The sequence below is a fragment of the Podarcis raffonei genome, chromosome 13, assembly GCF_027172205.1.
Source record: "Podarcis raffonei isolate rPodRaf1 chromosome 13, rPodRaf1.pri, whole genome shotgun sequence".
Lineage (NCBI taxonomy): Eukaryota > Metazoa > Chordata > Lepidosauria > Squamata > Lacertidae > Podarcis > Podarcis raffonei.
The window spans coordinates 2,471,879-2,486,708 of NC_070614.1; the positions used below are offsets into that span (position 1 = coordinate 2,471,879).

The 14,830-nt window shown below is 43.9% G+C and overlaps 1 protein-coding gene across 7 annotated transcripts in view; it reads left to right on the top strand.

Moving 5' to 3' along the window:
* The window catches only part of IKZF1 (IKAROS family zinc finger 1), a 79,942-nt gene that overhangs the window by 40,397 nt on the left and 24,715 nt on the right, over nucleotides 1-14,830 (top strand). For 3 of the 7 annotated variants that reach the window (XM_053361876.1, XM_053361874.1, XM_053361875.1), the window contains exons 4-5: nucleotides 6,815-6,874; nucleotides 11,657-11,911. The exons of 2 other annotated variants lie outside the window; for them this stretch is intronic. In XM_053361876.1, coding sequence (XP_053217851.1) covers nucleotides 6,815-6,874; nucleotides 11,657-11,911 — 315 coding nt within the window. The remainder of the gene's footprint in view (nucleotides 1-6,814; nucleotides 6,875-11,656; nucleotides 11,912-14,830) is intronic. 2 more of the 7 variants (XM_053361877.1, XM_053361878.1) reach the window with 1 other exon arrangement.

Here is a 14,830-nt window from a genome sequence, read left to right on the forward strand (position 1 = left end):
TTTGCGCTGCTGGTCAGGACTCAAGGGCTTGGCTGCCCACTTCATCCCCAGCCCCGTCTTGCTGTAAAGCAGGGAGAGGAATGGGCTTGATCCTGCAGGAGAGCAAAAACTCGCCTCAGCAGAAGTGACAGCTATAATTAGATCTGTGCTGCTCATGCACACTTCCGGGGGGAGGGGGGGATGAAAAGGTGTGGTGTGCACATGTACAAAAATATCCCCCCACCCGGAAAAAGGGGGAAAATAAAAAGCCCCCCACCTCTTGCAAAGCATGAAAACTAAGGTGTGGTAATAACTAAGCTCTTGCAATGTTTGCTCTTGTGCACTTGCAGTGAATTTCCCTCTTTCTCTTTTTTATGAAGTGTCAATGCACAGACACAGAAAGGCCTGCCCAGAATGGAAAAAGATTGTGGAGGGCGGAGGAGAAGTGCTTGTCGGGAGGGACAAAAAGCACACTGGGGGTGTTTTCCATCAAGCTTGGCCCACTTTTGGGGGTGGGCAAGAGGATGAATAGCAATGAATGCGGTGACTGGGGGGGGGGGGGAAAGGGAGCGTGTGAACCTTTGTTTGCCAATTGTGCACACAGAAAAATGAATCTGAATGGGTCCATTTGTGAGATACTGCACATTCTTTATTATTATTATTTATTAAATTTGTATATGGCCTTTCATCCAAAGATCAGAGGGCTGTTCACAGTAGAAAATTGCAAAATGAAAACACAACCTCCCTCTCACAGATACATTTCAAAGGACATTAATCAGCCAAAGGCCTAGTTGAAGGGGAACCTTTTTGCCTGGCGCCTAAAGGTATATAATGAAGGTGCCATGAGTCTCCCAGGGGAGAGCATTCCACAATTGGGGAGCCACCTCAGAAGAAGCCCCTTCTCATGTGGCCACCCTCTGGATCTTGCAGAAGGAGGCACATGAAGAAGCAAAGGAGCCAGTTCCTAGGATACCCCCCTAAAATATTTGAGTTCCAATGGTGTGTGTGCACTGCGTCATGTGATTGATTATGCAGGGTGGAGCTTACCTGGGCCCCCACCATATTTTATTCAAGTTGGCACCCCTGTGAAGAAGGAGCTCAGATATTGAACCTTATTATCCTCAGATAAGGATCTGGGTCAGTTCACCTGGAAGCCCCCTCTTCTTTTAGAACAGCTCATTACAAAAGTTAACAAGTCCTCATTTGGTCAGCAGTTTTTAAACTGTGCCTTGGATCTTCCCTGGAGTTTCTTGAATGATGACCAGGGCTTCCTCTAGGGTAAGGTAAAGGTAAAGGGACCCCTGACTGTTAAGTCCACTCACGAGTGACTCTGGGGTTGCGGCACTCATCTCGCTTTACTGGCCGAGGGAGCTGACGTTTGACCGCAGACAGTTTTTCCAGATCATGTGGCCAGCATGACTAAGCCGCTTCTGGCGAACCAGAGCAGTGCACGGAAACGCCGATTACCTTCCCGCCAGAGCGGTACCTATTTTTATATAAATACAATATATATATTGTATGTTATTTTCATACCAGATGCATTTCTAAGCACACTTTCCCCTAGTTAATGCATTTTGTACACATTGCTTGGCTGGAGAACTGTGCTGCAAAATTTTGGAGAAGTCCCCATTTTGACAGATGGCCATGTTTCAGTTCAGGAAAGTGTGAATTAGGTAGGTTCGTCTTTAAATGTGGACGGATTCGAGTTTCTCCCCCTTGTCCAGCTGGAGTTTTACAGCATGTAAGTCATTAAAGCAGAGCATGGAAAACTGCTTCAGTGCAAAGGAGGCCAGTTTTCTCCTGGCTTGCTTGTTGTTTTGCTTCTCGGCTGAGCCACCAAGTGCCATTCCCGGCGCGGCTTCCCTTTCTGTCACTTCTCCATAACTCTTCACATTTCAGTTGGGCTCTTGGTTGCCTTCTGCTTCCTCTTTTTCCTGCATTCCTATATTTCATTATTTGCAGCTTCTTCCTCTTCAAGAGCTTTTTCAACAATGTGAGGAGGATGTGGAAACCCAGTTACATTATGAGCAGCAAATTGAGAAACTAACAACACAATCCTAACCATGCCTACTTGGAAGTAAGTTCTGTTGAATTCAGTGGGGCTTACTCTCAGGTAAGTGGGGTTGCAACCTAAGACTACTTACACACTGTTGCTATTTTGCGAGTCGAATATACTGACAAATTTAGGTTGCACAAGTACAGTAGTGAATTTGGTGTTCTTGTGCAACAAACCCACAGAAGTGTTTCGTGCAGGAGGATTTTGTGCAAAGAAAACAGAGTACAAAAATCAGATTGAAATAAATCCACAGCAGATACAGATGTGTGGACCTGGAGTCTCCAGTTCCCTGGTGTTTCCAGACCCAAGAAAAGGACCCAAGAGATGAGATAGACTCTCCCAATCATCAGCTGGGGTTACCTGCTTAGATATTTTCAGCTTGAACACTTACACTTCACTCATTGCCCCCTGCACAATATTTAAGCCAACAGGAGCAAAGGAATATAGACACCTGAAGGCCCAAGTAGATGATTCCCTCCAAATCCCCAAATCCATCCTTCTTGCTGTAGGTCATTTCTACAGACCTGCAGGATTGATTGAAAACATGTTGGTGCCTTAAGTGCTTGGTCATGAGCAGATCCACTAGCCTAAGGGATTCTAGCCTGCTGCTTAAATCAGAGGGGTTTCCAGAGGGGATTTTTCTCCCCTGCAACCCTTTCTAAAACTGCAGTATTTCAAAGAGCTAAGGCTCTCTGAGCCAGCAGGCTCGCAAGGAAGCTCTGTCACTCCTTGTGGTAAGCTTAGGGTGCTCATTTGTGCATAATAATTTTGCTGCCCATAGTGGATGCAAAGTGGACATCTGCGGAAAACAGGAGAAGAAAGTTCTGGGAAGTGGAGAGGTGTGGATCAGCCTTCCTCCCAGCCTACAACTCCTTAGTGCAAGCCACCCAGCCTGAGATCTGTGGGGGTTAGCATGGCGGGAATGAGGAAAGAAAGCAAATGCCCAGAACTGATGCATTTGTGGATTAAGCTAGAGAGGAACAGGAGCTGGAGGTTTCCTGTTAAACCAGACAGGGGGAAGCTGCGATGTGCTGTTTCAGCTGAACTACCCCAGTTCCCTAGGGAACTCAAAGTTCTTCACCTTTCACCTCAGAACAGCTTTTCTGGCTGTTTCACTCTGTAGTCTGCGGCCTTCTGGAAATATGCAGATTTGCAGCACTAATTTACATTGGAGATAAATCAGGATCCAGCTCAACAAAATGGTCAGACATTAACTATCCATGGGAAAGCCCAAGTGCTGAATCTTTCTGACATCATTGCAAAGATGGGTTTCCTCTGCCCTCAGCTTTCTTCTTGAATTCCCGCAATGCTTCAATCCAGAGGAGTTGCTGGTTCAACCACAGCCTTCCTTCCCCAAGCTGAGACCGGGTGATAAAACCAAAGGAGGAGCATTGTGGGAGGCGTCACAGTTTGGTCAGCCAGCGCCATTACATTTGATGGATCCATCTATTCTTGTAGATAAGGATGTGCAGAACTAACTGGGCTGACTTGTGGTTTCTAGTGCATTTATCATGAGAACCCTTAGATCAGGGACAGGAAATATGTGGCCCACCTGAAGTTGTTCAGCTACAGTTCGTATCACCCCGATCACTGATACGCTCGCAGGAGCTAATAGGAATCTGATTCCAACAATATTTGGTGAGCCACGAGTTCCCCATCAATTGGAACCATGTGAAAAACTGTGGCTCAGGAGAACTGATGTAGAATTAAGGAATGACAAGGTCTCTGAGTATATACTTGGCCTGGAGATTTGTTTTCAGTACTGAAAACAGAATTTGTTGTCCTTTTATGCAGAAATCAACTCATTTACCCCCATATTTTTTTGGGGTGTGTGTGTATTTTTGTTGTTATTGTTAAAGAACAGAGAGTCAGAAATCCTTGTTGCTCTACCGCATATCACCTAGAAATCTACTGATAAATCTCAGTCACATCTAAGCAGATGCAAGCCTACTGACAGAACAAGGTTGGGATGGCTAGTCATTGCATTGCAGAATCATAGAATTGTAGAGTTGGAAGGGACTCCAAGGGTCATCTAGTCCAACCCTCTGGAATGTAAGTGTCAGAACTAAAGCATCCACGACACATGGTCATTTTCATGAATATAAGCCTTAGCAATTGTTTAAGCTTCTTGCCATAATTGTGGGTTGTTGTTGTTTTAATGCACTTCACTTTTCTTCTTTTGTGCAAATGTTATATCCATTTGTTTTGTGTGTTTCATCTAATGAAACTGTACCAATGATGAGAGTTTATCAACTCTACAGACTTTAAGGAGTTCCCAAGAGAACTCTGGGTATACAGTATGGGGCTGAGGGACCTCTAAGAGAATTCTTAGCACCCTTGCCAAAGGGCAATTCTCTAGAGCCTTTGGTAGATGGTGGGACAGTTAAACTGGTTCAAGTTCCATTGAATTGAATGGGAGCTACACAGGACCCGGACGCTGCTCTTGCCTAACTCCTGCTCATTTCAGTGAGGCTCTTCACTGAGAACCTCCTGATGAGTTGTGACTATGTCTGCTTGCCTGCATTTTTTTCCAGAGGGATTCCTCTGAAGTTATCACTAACTTACTTCAGAGAGTTAAGCTGCTGCAGGATTGAAATTGTAGCTATAGATCTGTTCAAAATAGTTAAATACAGCCAAATAAATAAAAGGCCTGTTTGCCACATGTTTGCCATTCTAATTCTGAGTATATATGGAGAAAGGAAACACCAGCCTCTGGGTTGGGTGGAGCTCTCATTTCCCTGGTTGTTCAGCAGAAGATAACTTATCTGTGGAAGGCTTCTTTGCAGAAATCATTAATATCTACTTGGAGGAAACACTCCAGAGTCAGGGAAGGAATTAATGTACCAAACCGGTTGTCTAGATCTTTAATCAGTGAGAAAAATTCAGTATTTTCTGGAAAGATTAACCAGAATTTGCTGTTATCCCTCATAACAAACTCCTTGCCTATGCAGAGTCCCAAGACTAGGAGTCTTGTGGCATATCTGCTTCACAGACTTAAACTGACTTAAGCTACAGTCCTGTATGCACTTACCTGGGAACAAACACCATTTAACTCAATGTGACTTTCTTCTGAATATATGTGTGTAGTTTTACACTTCTGTTGATAGTCATTAATCCCCCATGTTTTTCTGGGAGTGACCACTCCCCGCTTAAAACGGGGGGCGCCCTTTGCATGGACGCGCACAGCCCTAGGTCTGGAGCGGCCCCATCAGCATAGGCTTGGCTTTGCCTTCCCTCAGGTGGGATACCTGGAGGTCTCCGCCTACCTCAGTCAGTTGTCCAATCCCACCTGGGGGAAGCGTTGCCAAGGAGACCAGGCCAGGTAGGGAGGGATTACCTGCCCACACAATAGAGGGAGGATCTTACCTGGGAATCCTCACTTGGCTCCAGAGCTTCTCCCACCCTACCCACCCTCAGTTAATGTCTTCTTTTGCAGGTTAACTCTTCTTCATAGGTTTTGCAGGTTAACTTTTCTTCACAGGTATGCGGGCGCTGCTACGTTAAGGTCGCTGTTAAAGGGCCGGAAAGGAATTTCCCTGCATTGGCAGGTTTCGCCTTTGGCGGTATCAGGCCTTGGGCGGAATCCTTTAGTCCATCTTCCTCTTTGCAGCGGCGATACCAGGGCTCCCCGTTAAAGGGGTTTCTGAAGGGAGTCTTTGACCGTACGCCGAAAGGTCGTCATTGCTCTCCCCTGCGACGGCAGCGTAACGGGGGCGGCTATCTCTGCTTGAACATATGTTCTCCAGAGCCGGCCCATTCCCCCCCCCACTGGATAACCCTGATGCTCCCTAGGTCCCCGGCTGGGGACTGGGGAGGGAGAACGCCCAATGCCTGAGCCAAGGTCTACCCACACTTGAAATTTAATAAAGTTGTGGCCAATTTAATCCCATAGCACGTTGTCTTCCGTCGTTATTCCACATGACGGGAGGGACCGCTTGGGATCTGGGGACTCCGCCTGTCCACGCAAATGTACTGCAGTTCTTTTCAGGGAGCAGAAGCAAGGATGGGCTGAGCTAGGGCTCTCTAGCCGACCATTTTCAGCACTCATGCCCAACTGCAGCTCCCACAATTTGGGTGTGTGTGACAGTTAAGCTAGCATACAATTGATGTAAGTTCACAATGTAGATACACTCCCAGGCATTGGCCTAAGGAGTTGTAGCCAATGTAGTGCCCTTTTGATCTTTTGGACTATGGTTCCAAGTATCCCTGAGGATTGGCCATCCTGCCTGGGGCTGAGGAAGCTGGAATTCAATGACACATGAAGAACACCATATTGGCCACCCCTTCTCTAGTGTTTCCAGCTTATACCTCCAGCCAACTTGCTGGTTCTACCTATTGAGTGATGGTTATTACATGGGCTTGTGAACTGCATATGCATGCTGAAGACACAAATCCCTTTGCTTCAAAAACAGATCTGTATTGATACAGTTGCTGTCATTATAGTGTGGTATCAGAAAACTACACAGCAAATGCTATTAAAAGCGGTTGGGGGGTTTGTTTTGTTTTTTGCAACTGATCATTTCCAAGTGCAAGTCTTAGTCTGTGTCTAGACTGTCTCCCACCCTGAAATCTGAAACGGTGTTCCTGGTGCAACTGTATATTAGATGCCAGGGGTTTCTTAGATTCCAAGGGCTTACTTCTGTGCTGTAATTCCTTTCTGAATTTTATCTCTGTGGTCGTGGCGCTTGTCTTTTTCTTGGAAGCAATGTCCTTTATGGTTCTTTGACATGTTGCTGACCGCCTTACAACCTGGCATCCTCTTTGCCTTCTTTATTGCAGCTGCATATAGGGCTGAAGTCTTTAGGGATTTTCACAGCATCATCCCCAAATCCTTTTCCCGTAAGTATACTGTGCATGTGTTCTCAGTGTATTACCAAGTTTCTCCATCTTGCACGTTATTTCTGTCACCCCTGTGTTTCCATTTGTCTGTCTTTTGCTGTCCTTGAACAGCCTTGCATTTATTTCACTTCCTATTTTTCTTTCTGCAGCTTGCAAATCTTTTTTAGTGCTACAGATAGAATCATCTGTTTAGAGAGGGCACTTACGCGATGACTGGCTAGAAAGTGTTATATCTTTAGTGGTATAAACTCTTGGAATCATGTTCACAAGGTGGCCAAAGTTCAACACTCCCCCCCCCCCAAATGATTCTGAGAATTGAGTGCTTAATTCTGCGGCTTAACTGTGATTGGATTGGGCCCTAATTATCCAAACAAACGATTTCATAGGTTAATCCCTTGCTTTTTATTTTGCTGACAGATTTCTGCTGTTGTCATAATTGTCAACACTGATTTGGATTTTATAATAAATTATTTAACTGTCAACCGGTCACCTCTGTTTGCTTGTTGACACTCTCGAAGAATTAAAAAACCCTTACAGAAGCCATGATTTAGCATGATCTGCTTGGCATTCAATAGGTCGGAATAGACCTATTGAAAACTCAGCTGAATACCATCCTCTGTTTTTAACAATGCTTTCCATGATTTCCCTTGGAATAGATGTTGAACCAAAAATTACATCACCAAGCTCTTCTTGGGCAGAAGAAATAATTGTATGCAGCCTACTGGCAACTTGTGCACAGTTAACTAGTGTGATTGCAGCTTTACACGCTTGGCAGCTGGCCAGCTGAAATCACACAGGGAAGGCCGAGGGCACATAAAGAGCTTTTAAGCCCTCCGACTTCCTTAATGGGCTCTGGGAAGCTCTTTTTGGAACTCTGGGAGGTTCCCTCAAGATCTTGTGGGCGCCTCTGGGGGGGGGGGGCAAGGCCTGCTTGGCGTGCTGGCTTCGGAAAGGTGGGGGTGGTCATGCGGCAAGGTTGTTCTGACTAGACACAATTTTGTCTTTACATGCAATCCCCCGGAACATAACCCCACTCTAGTTGTGAGCCAATTGTACTTAACTTTAAGACTACCGCCTACTCAGGTCTCTGTATGTATACATACTTACTCCAATGGAAGAGGCGCAAAATTCTAGCCTGGTCTTCCTTATGAGTAAAGAGATGAATGGTTCTCTAACTGAATACAGGCAGAGAAGTATAGAATCATAGAATCATAGAGTTGGAAGAGACCACAAGGGCCATCGAGTCCAACCCCCTGCCAAGCAGGAAACACCATCAGAGCACTCCTGACATATGGTTGTCAAGCCTCTGCTTAAAGACCTCCAAAGAAGGAGACGCCACCACACTCCTTGGCAGCAAATTCCACTGTCAAACAGCTCTTACTGTCAGGAAGTTCTTCCTAATGTTTAGGTGGAATCTTCTTTCTTGTAGTTTGGATCCATTGCTCCGTGTCCGCTTCTCTGGAGCAGCAGAAAACAACCTTTCTCCCTCCTCTATGTGACATCCTTTTATATATTTGAACATGGCTATCATATCACCCCTTAACCTCCTCTTCTCCAGGCTAAACATGCCCAGCTCCCTTAGCCGTTCCTCATAAGGCATCGTTTCCAGGCCTTTGACCATTTTGGTTGCCCTCCTCTGGACACGTTCCAGTTTGTCAATGTCCTTCTTGAACTGTGGTGCCCAGAACTGGACACAGTACTCCAGGTGAGGTCTGACCAGAGCAGAATACAGTGGCACTATTACTTAGCATTAATGTACTTAATGCTAAGTACATTAGCATTAATTTCAACCTGAGGGTGCTAAAGGCAAATAATAATAATGATAATAATACCAACAACAACAACAATACACTATTAATGAAATAAAAAATATTAGCTAACACTGGAAGAATCCTGATAGTTCTTGCAAATGTTTTCAGATTGGGCAGGACAATGCTGGTTCTTCAGGAGGACTTACTGCTGAGCAGACGTGGTTAGGATTGTGCTGTAACTCTGTACCTGCCACATACATTAACTAGACAGTAGTTATTCACTGTGCTGAATACTGGGACTATATTTGCAAAAGCTTGAGGCTGCAGTTGTAATCCCACTTACATGGGAGTAAGCCCCACTGAATTCGATGGCAGTTACCTCTGAGTAGTAGTTCTGTGTAGGATCCCAGCCTCTGTCCCAGGCTTGCTTTTGAGACTAAGGCTGCAATGCTATACCCACTCACCTCCTTTGCTTTGACCAGAACAGTCTCTTTGAAGGTAATTGAAGTCTTCTGTTACGGCAGAATTCCCTCTTTTGGATGCCTCCTTGATTTCATGCTGCATCTCAAGGTCACCCTAAACATTTTGACCAGGCTCTTGGGACCTGCTCTCTTTGAAAGGGTCTGCCCTGTTACAAATTTCTAGCTTGATGTCCTCCTGGATGTACAGTGGTACCTCGGTTTGCAACCGTTTTGGATTACAACGACTTCAAACCCTGAAGTGTGTATCCCTTTTTTTGGATTTACGCCCCCCCCCTTTTTGGATTACAACCCTTTCTTCTTCTTTTTTTGGAGGCCCCATTGGCGAAAGCTCACCTTGGATTACAACTTGTTTTGGTTTACAACTGGACCTCCGGAATGGATTATGGTTGTAAACCAAGGTGTCATTGTACAAAGCAGCAACACCTCCAGTACACCCAGTAATTTAGAAAACAAGCATGTCAGGCAGCATAGTGAGGAAGCTGCCTTGGTCAGCAAAAGTTGAGAGGTGCCAAGTGCACAGAGCTGTTTGTGGCATGGGACCAGTAAAGGTAAACTGCTGGCCTTGTTGTTACGTGAAATAGGTTGGCGGTGGGGACACCATTCATAAGCATGCTTCAGTCCACTTCAACATTCATATGCCCTTTCATCTGGTATTTTCCATTCTGCTGCAACTGGTTTATTTTCTACAAGTATTTCTTCCATTTTGTCACCTGCTTATGTAGAAACATATATTGTACAGTGATAGACAGGCGCACCTCCGTCATCAACAACAGATATTTACAAATTGGTTACCTTCCTGGTAGGCGCGCTGGCTTGCCCCCACGATTGATGGGCTCACACCACATGTTGCAACATGCTGATGTGTCATGTGCATGCTTTGCAGTTTGCACACATGACATGAGTATGTGGCGTGGCATGCGCATGTCGCCATGGGATATTGAGGGGGCCCGGGGCCCTCCTTGAAAATTGGAGGGCCCAAGGCCCCTTGCCGCCCCCCAGCTGGCACTGCTGCTTCCTTGTGTATTCCCTTTCAAAGTTACCCAATTTCCAGGGGAGTTCCCTGATAGTCATTTGCAGCCAAACAACAAAGCATCTTGTGGCACCTTAAAGGCAAAATTATTGAATTGGCTAATGACCCATCCCAAAGCCATCTATGGCTACAATTCTAACCATGTCTACTCAGAAGTAAGCCCCTGAGTACTAACTTCTGAATTTAGTTGGGCTTACCCCTTGGTAAGTGAGGCTAGGATTGCAGCCTCACTGTCTTGATTTTGCAGTTCAGCATAAACTTGATCCTGTCCTGTTTCCCTCCCTCAGGCCTTGGGAAGGGCAGTTCAGGGCCCTGCTGATATTCTGTTCTTCCTGTCCTGGATTGTCTCAATTTGTAGTCACACATTTTGTAGTTACACAATACCACTTGCCTAAGTCTTTTTTGTTGTGCATCATTTTATTTGACCAGAGCAAATTTAATTCAGAAAATGATTGTGTGTGTGAATCTGTTGAAGCATAACGCTGAAGCTATTATATGTTTTAAAACATGTCCATAGTATAGAAGGTTTAGTGTTTGGCAGCTTGAAATCTACAGATTTTAACTGAGATGCACAGAAAAAGTCAACAGGTAACAAAAGAGACTTCTTTTCATGCAAAAAGAAGAACAATGAAACAAAATAATAATAAAAGCATTGGGTGTTTTATAAATCCACATTAGGAAATGATTAGGAAGGCTACAGTCATAATAATCCCACTAACCTTGGAGTGGGATCCACTTCCATGTAGGCTTAGCGAGGACTGCAGACAACAACTTAGATGCGCACAGAATCAGCAAAGCACTTCAGGAAAAAGAAAACCACTGAAGCCCCTGGGAGAACAGCAGCAATTATGCATTGATGAATATGTGAATGATTGCTTTGCATTTTACATGTCTATTTACATATAATGTGTGCATGTTTGTTTGTTTTTTAAAATTGTAAGTTGAGTCCGTGTCATGATGGGGCAAGAGGATAGAGGGAATGAAATCCACTTGGTAATCCACTTTCAACGGATTCTTCCAGCATCTCTAGCATGAGCTGAACCATGTATATGGTTTCGTTCTTTCCTCAAAGTACAAATCCGTTCCCTTAAGCCAGGGCTGTACCACCTGTGGCCCATCAAGTTGGATTTAGCTCATCAGTCATGTGCGCTGGTCTCTGAAGGGCATTTTGCTGCCCATCTGGCAACTGGTCCTGATGTCCACACACCTTTCTAGAGAAGCAATACTGGCTATGCATTAAGATGTCCCTGTGGCCCTGCTAATGCTAATATTGGGACTTAAAGCATAATGATATGAAACTTTAAGGTATCCATGTAATCGTAATTGTCTAATACTTCACATGTGCTTGAAATAATTATTTGCACACATAGAAATGTAAGTGCCATAGAAGTGTTTCATGAATCCTGCTGAGAAATGCTTTCCTTTGTGTGTTTACTGTTTTTTGCCACAATGTTTTTTATTCCTTAAATTTATTTATTTTTAAAAGCACTGAGTGGCATCCCTCTATTATTTCTTTCAGCCAGTAATATTAAAATAGAGGCACAGAGTGATGAAGAGAATGGGCGTGCCTGTGAAATGAATGGGGAAGAATGTGCGGAGGATTTACGAATGCTTGATGCCTCTGGAGAGAAAATGAATGGCTCACACAATGGCAGCAAAGCCATGTCAGGAGGTGGAGGCATTCGACTCCCTAACGGAAAGCTAAAGTGTGATGTCTGTGGGATAATTTGCATCGGTCCCAATGTTCTTATGGTTCACAAGAGGAGCCACACTGGTAAGGCCTAGAACAGTTCTTTTCCCCCCATTTAGCCACACCAGTAGGAAGAGATTTATTTATGTGAGTCTGGGGAACATATTTTTTCTTGCATGCTACATAGAACCTCTTGAGTATTTATGGTTTCATCAAACACAAATGAGGGATCCCTCAAATTCAAATCAATTTGATGTCATTAAATCATAAGTCACAAATGTTCTCTAATAGAGAGAGAGATAAAAGAGACAGTTTTGACACATAAATTTCCTTGATGGATTGGGAACTGTGCATGTACGCATTCTCTCACTCACTCACTCACTCACACACACACACACACTACTCATCTGTATCACAATGTGCATTTCAACAAAATTCTTGTTGTGGTCGTCATTCACGCTACATGGATGGAGGTGTGCCTTTCTATTGCTCTCTGGATGAAACAGGCCACCTTAAACATATAATCAGGCTTTGTGTGCAATAACGCACACACTTGTATCTAAAAGTTTAAAGGAGCTTGAAATTGACATTTGAAGTCCTAATTTTTATATGTGGGGTGACAAATATAGTTATTCTGCTAACAAATATTGAAAGTGATCCTAATGATGTTTATAAAAATGTCTGTTTTATATGTTCTGTTTCCATCACACTTTTCAGGAATATCAGTTCCAAAATCACCCTAAAATTAACTGAAACAAAATACATTGTTTTGGACAAAATTTTCATACATGGACACCTTATAAATGGATCAATGACCTCAGTGGTGTAGGACAGGGCACCAAATTTGCTATTGGTATTTTCATATCTTCCTTTAGAAAAAAAGTGATTATCAATTTTTATTATTTTTGTGAGCCCTGTAACATGATCAGTGTATGATACAGTTTACAATAGATTTGAGTTCCCTCCTGATTTTTATAAAGGGCTGACTTTATTAAAAGGTTTTACTGCTAATTGTATTGTCCTAAATAATCTATGTACGTATCTCAATTTAGGCATATTGTGTAAAGTGATGTTCTGAACAATTAGGTCATGATCCAGTTACACCATGGGCACTGGGTCTGCACTGTGAATGGATCATGCCCAGATTAATTTGTTGCCATTTGGTAAAAAGAGAATTGATTGTGTATCCAGGCAAGTTTATACTGTTCTGTTACTGGTTTTTACAAGAGCTTCATGGCATAATTCGAAAAACAGAGTAAAAAAGAAGAGAAGAATCATGCCTGAGGCACAGTCTAAACAAAATTAAGAAAGTTCAGATACCATGGATTTTGAATTTGCTTGGATTGCGCTCCTTGTTCTTAAGAAATAATTTTAACATGTGGAGGGGGCTTGCTTTTCTGTGCAAACAGCATAATTAAGCAGATAATGAAGGAGATAACTTTTCAAAATAAATATATATAAAAAGGAATATAGAGAAGATTTTGTAGATCGAGCATCAAGATAATTTTTTATCTAAAATTGGCAGGTTTTCCATCATAAAAATACTTATATCAGAAAGCAAACTCAAGACAGAATGTGAAATATCAAAAACAATAGGATACTTTGGAAATAAATATTACTTTTGACAAAATGCAGAAGGAACTAGCAGAACATTTAAAGCAACTGAGTGATAAAATAGCTAAGCATAAGAACATAAGAATCAATTATTAAACAAATTAACTGTAAGTTAAAGAACTGGAGAATAAATCCTGAAGAGACAGAAATGTAAGGTAATATTGACCTTGTTCACATGTAGTGTTAAGCTATGGTTTGTTTTAACCACGGTTTGTTGAACAAACCATGAGTAGACCCACCGATGCCAAACAAACTGCACTTTGTTTTCCCCAAGCATGCCTTGTCCGTCCCCCCCATCTCGTCTTCACTGCCCCCTGGTTTATCTTGAACACCTTCATGGTGTGCTAGTGCTCTCCTTCCATTGGCCAACTGCACAAACAAGGCAGGGAGATCTCCTTGGAGCTTTTCGGCCACATTTGGCATCAACTGTGCACAGTTCTCTTCCCCCTTCACAGGAATAGCCAATGTTTCCTCAATATAATACAATCCTTAACCCTTTTCTTTCATCCTCATGGAGTGAAAGCATTTTTCTCTCTGCAGGACTCAAGGCAGCAAATCCACCTTTCCTTTGCTCCTTTTTAGCTAAAGTGGATTGCTGGCCAAATGTGTGACTTTGTAGAGCAAAAAAGAACAGTAGGATAGATTTCCAATGAACAGTCATAGAATCGTAGAAGTGGAAGGGACCCAATGGTTATCTAGGTCAACCCCCTGCAATGCAGGAATCTCAGCTAAAGCATCTCTACCACTAGTAGCCAAAGAGCAGGAAGCTTCATAACAGTGTATTTTCCCCTCACAAACCTCCCTACTCAATCCCACATGGCAAGTTGTTCCATGCCGTTCCCTAATAAGCCACCTCACCGATAGCAATTGAAGTAATTTCAATGCACAGTTAGTGGCTCATCCTCAGAATTCGCACTTCTCCTACGCTGCAAAGTCCAAGATCTGGGGATGAGGATGAGTTTGCGCTCTTGGACTAGGCTGTTTGGGGGGATGTCCGTGCAGCAGGAGAATTCAGCCTCAGAAGCTGAGGCGGAACCAGCCCTAAGCCCACACCATAAGGAGAAGTGCCAGACTTCAGGGAAAGAGGAGTCAAGGTCTTCTCATGAGTAGGGTCCTGCTTGAATTCCACAGCGGGTGGAATTCAACTGGATTCTGGGTGTGGTTCTAGCAACTCTACCTCAGTGCTAGGCTGGAGGCCTGTCTACCATCACTGTGTCTTGAACCTGGCCTGGAATCAGACCACCCCAGGGTTTGTCACTTGCTTGAGCCCATGCTTGATCCTCTGCTTGCCTGGCATCAGAGGCACCAAGTTGTGCTAAAGATGGGAGGGGGCAAGACACATGGGAGCATCTAAGGGACGGAGCCAAATGCAGCAGCAGCAGCACGGGT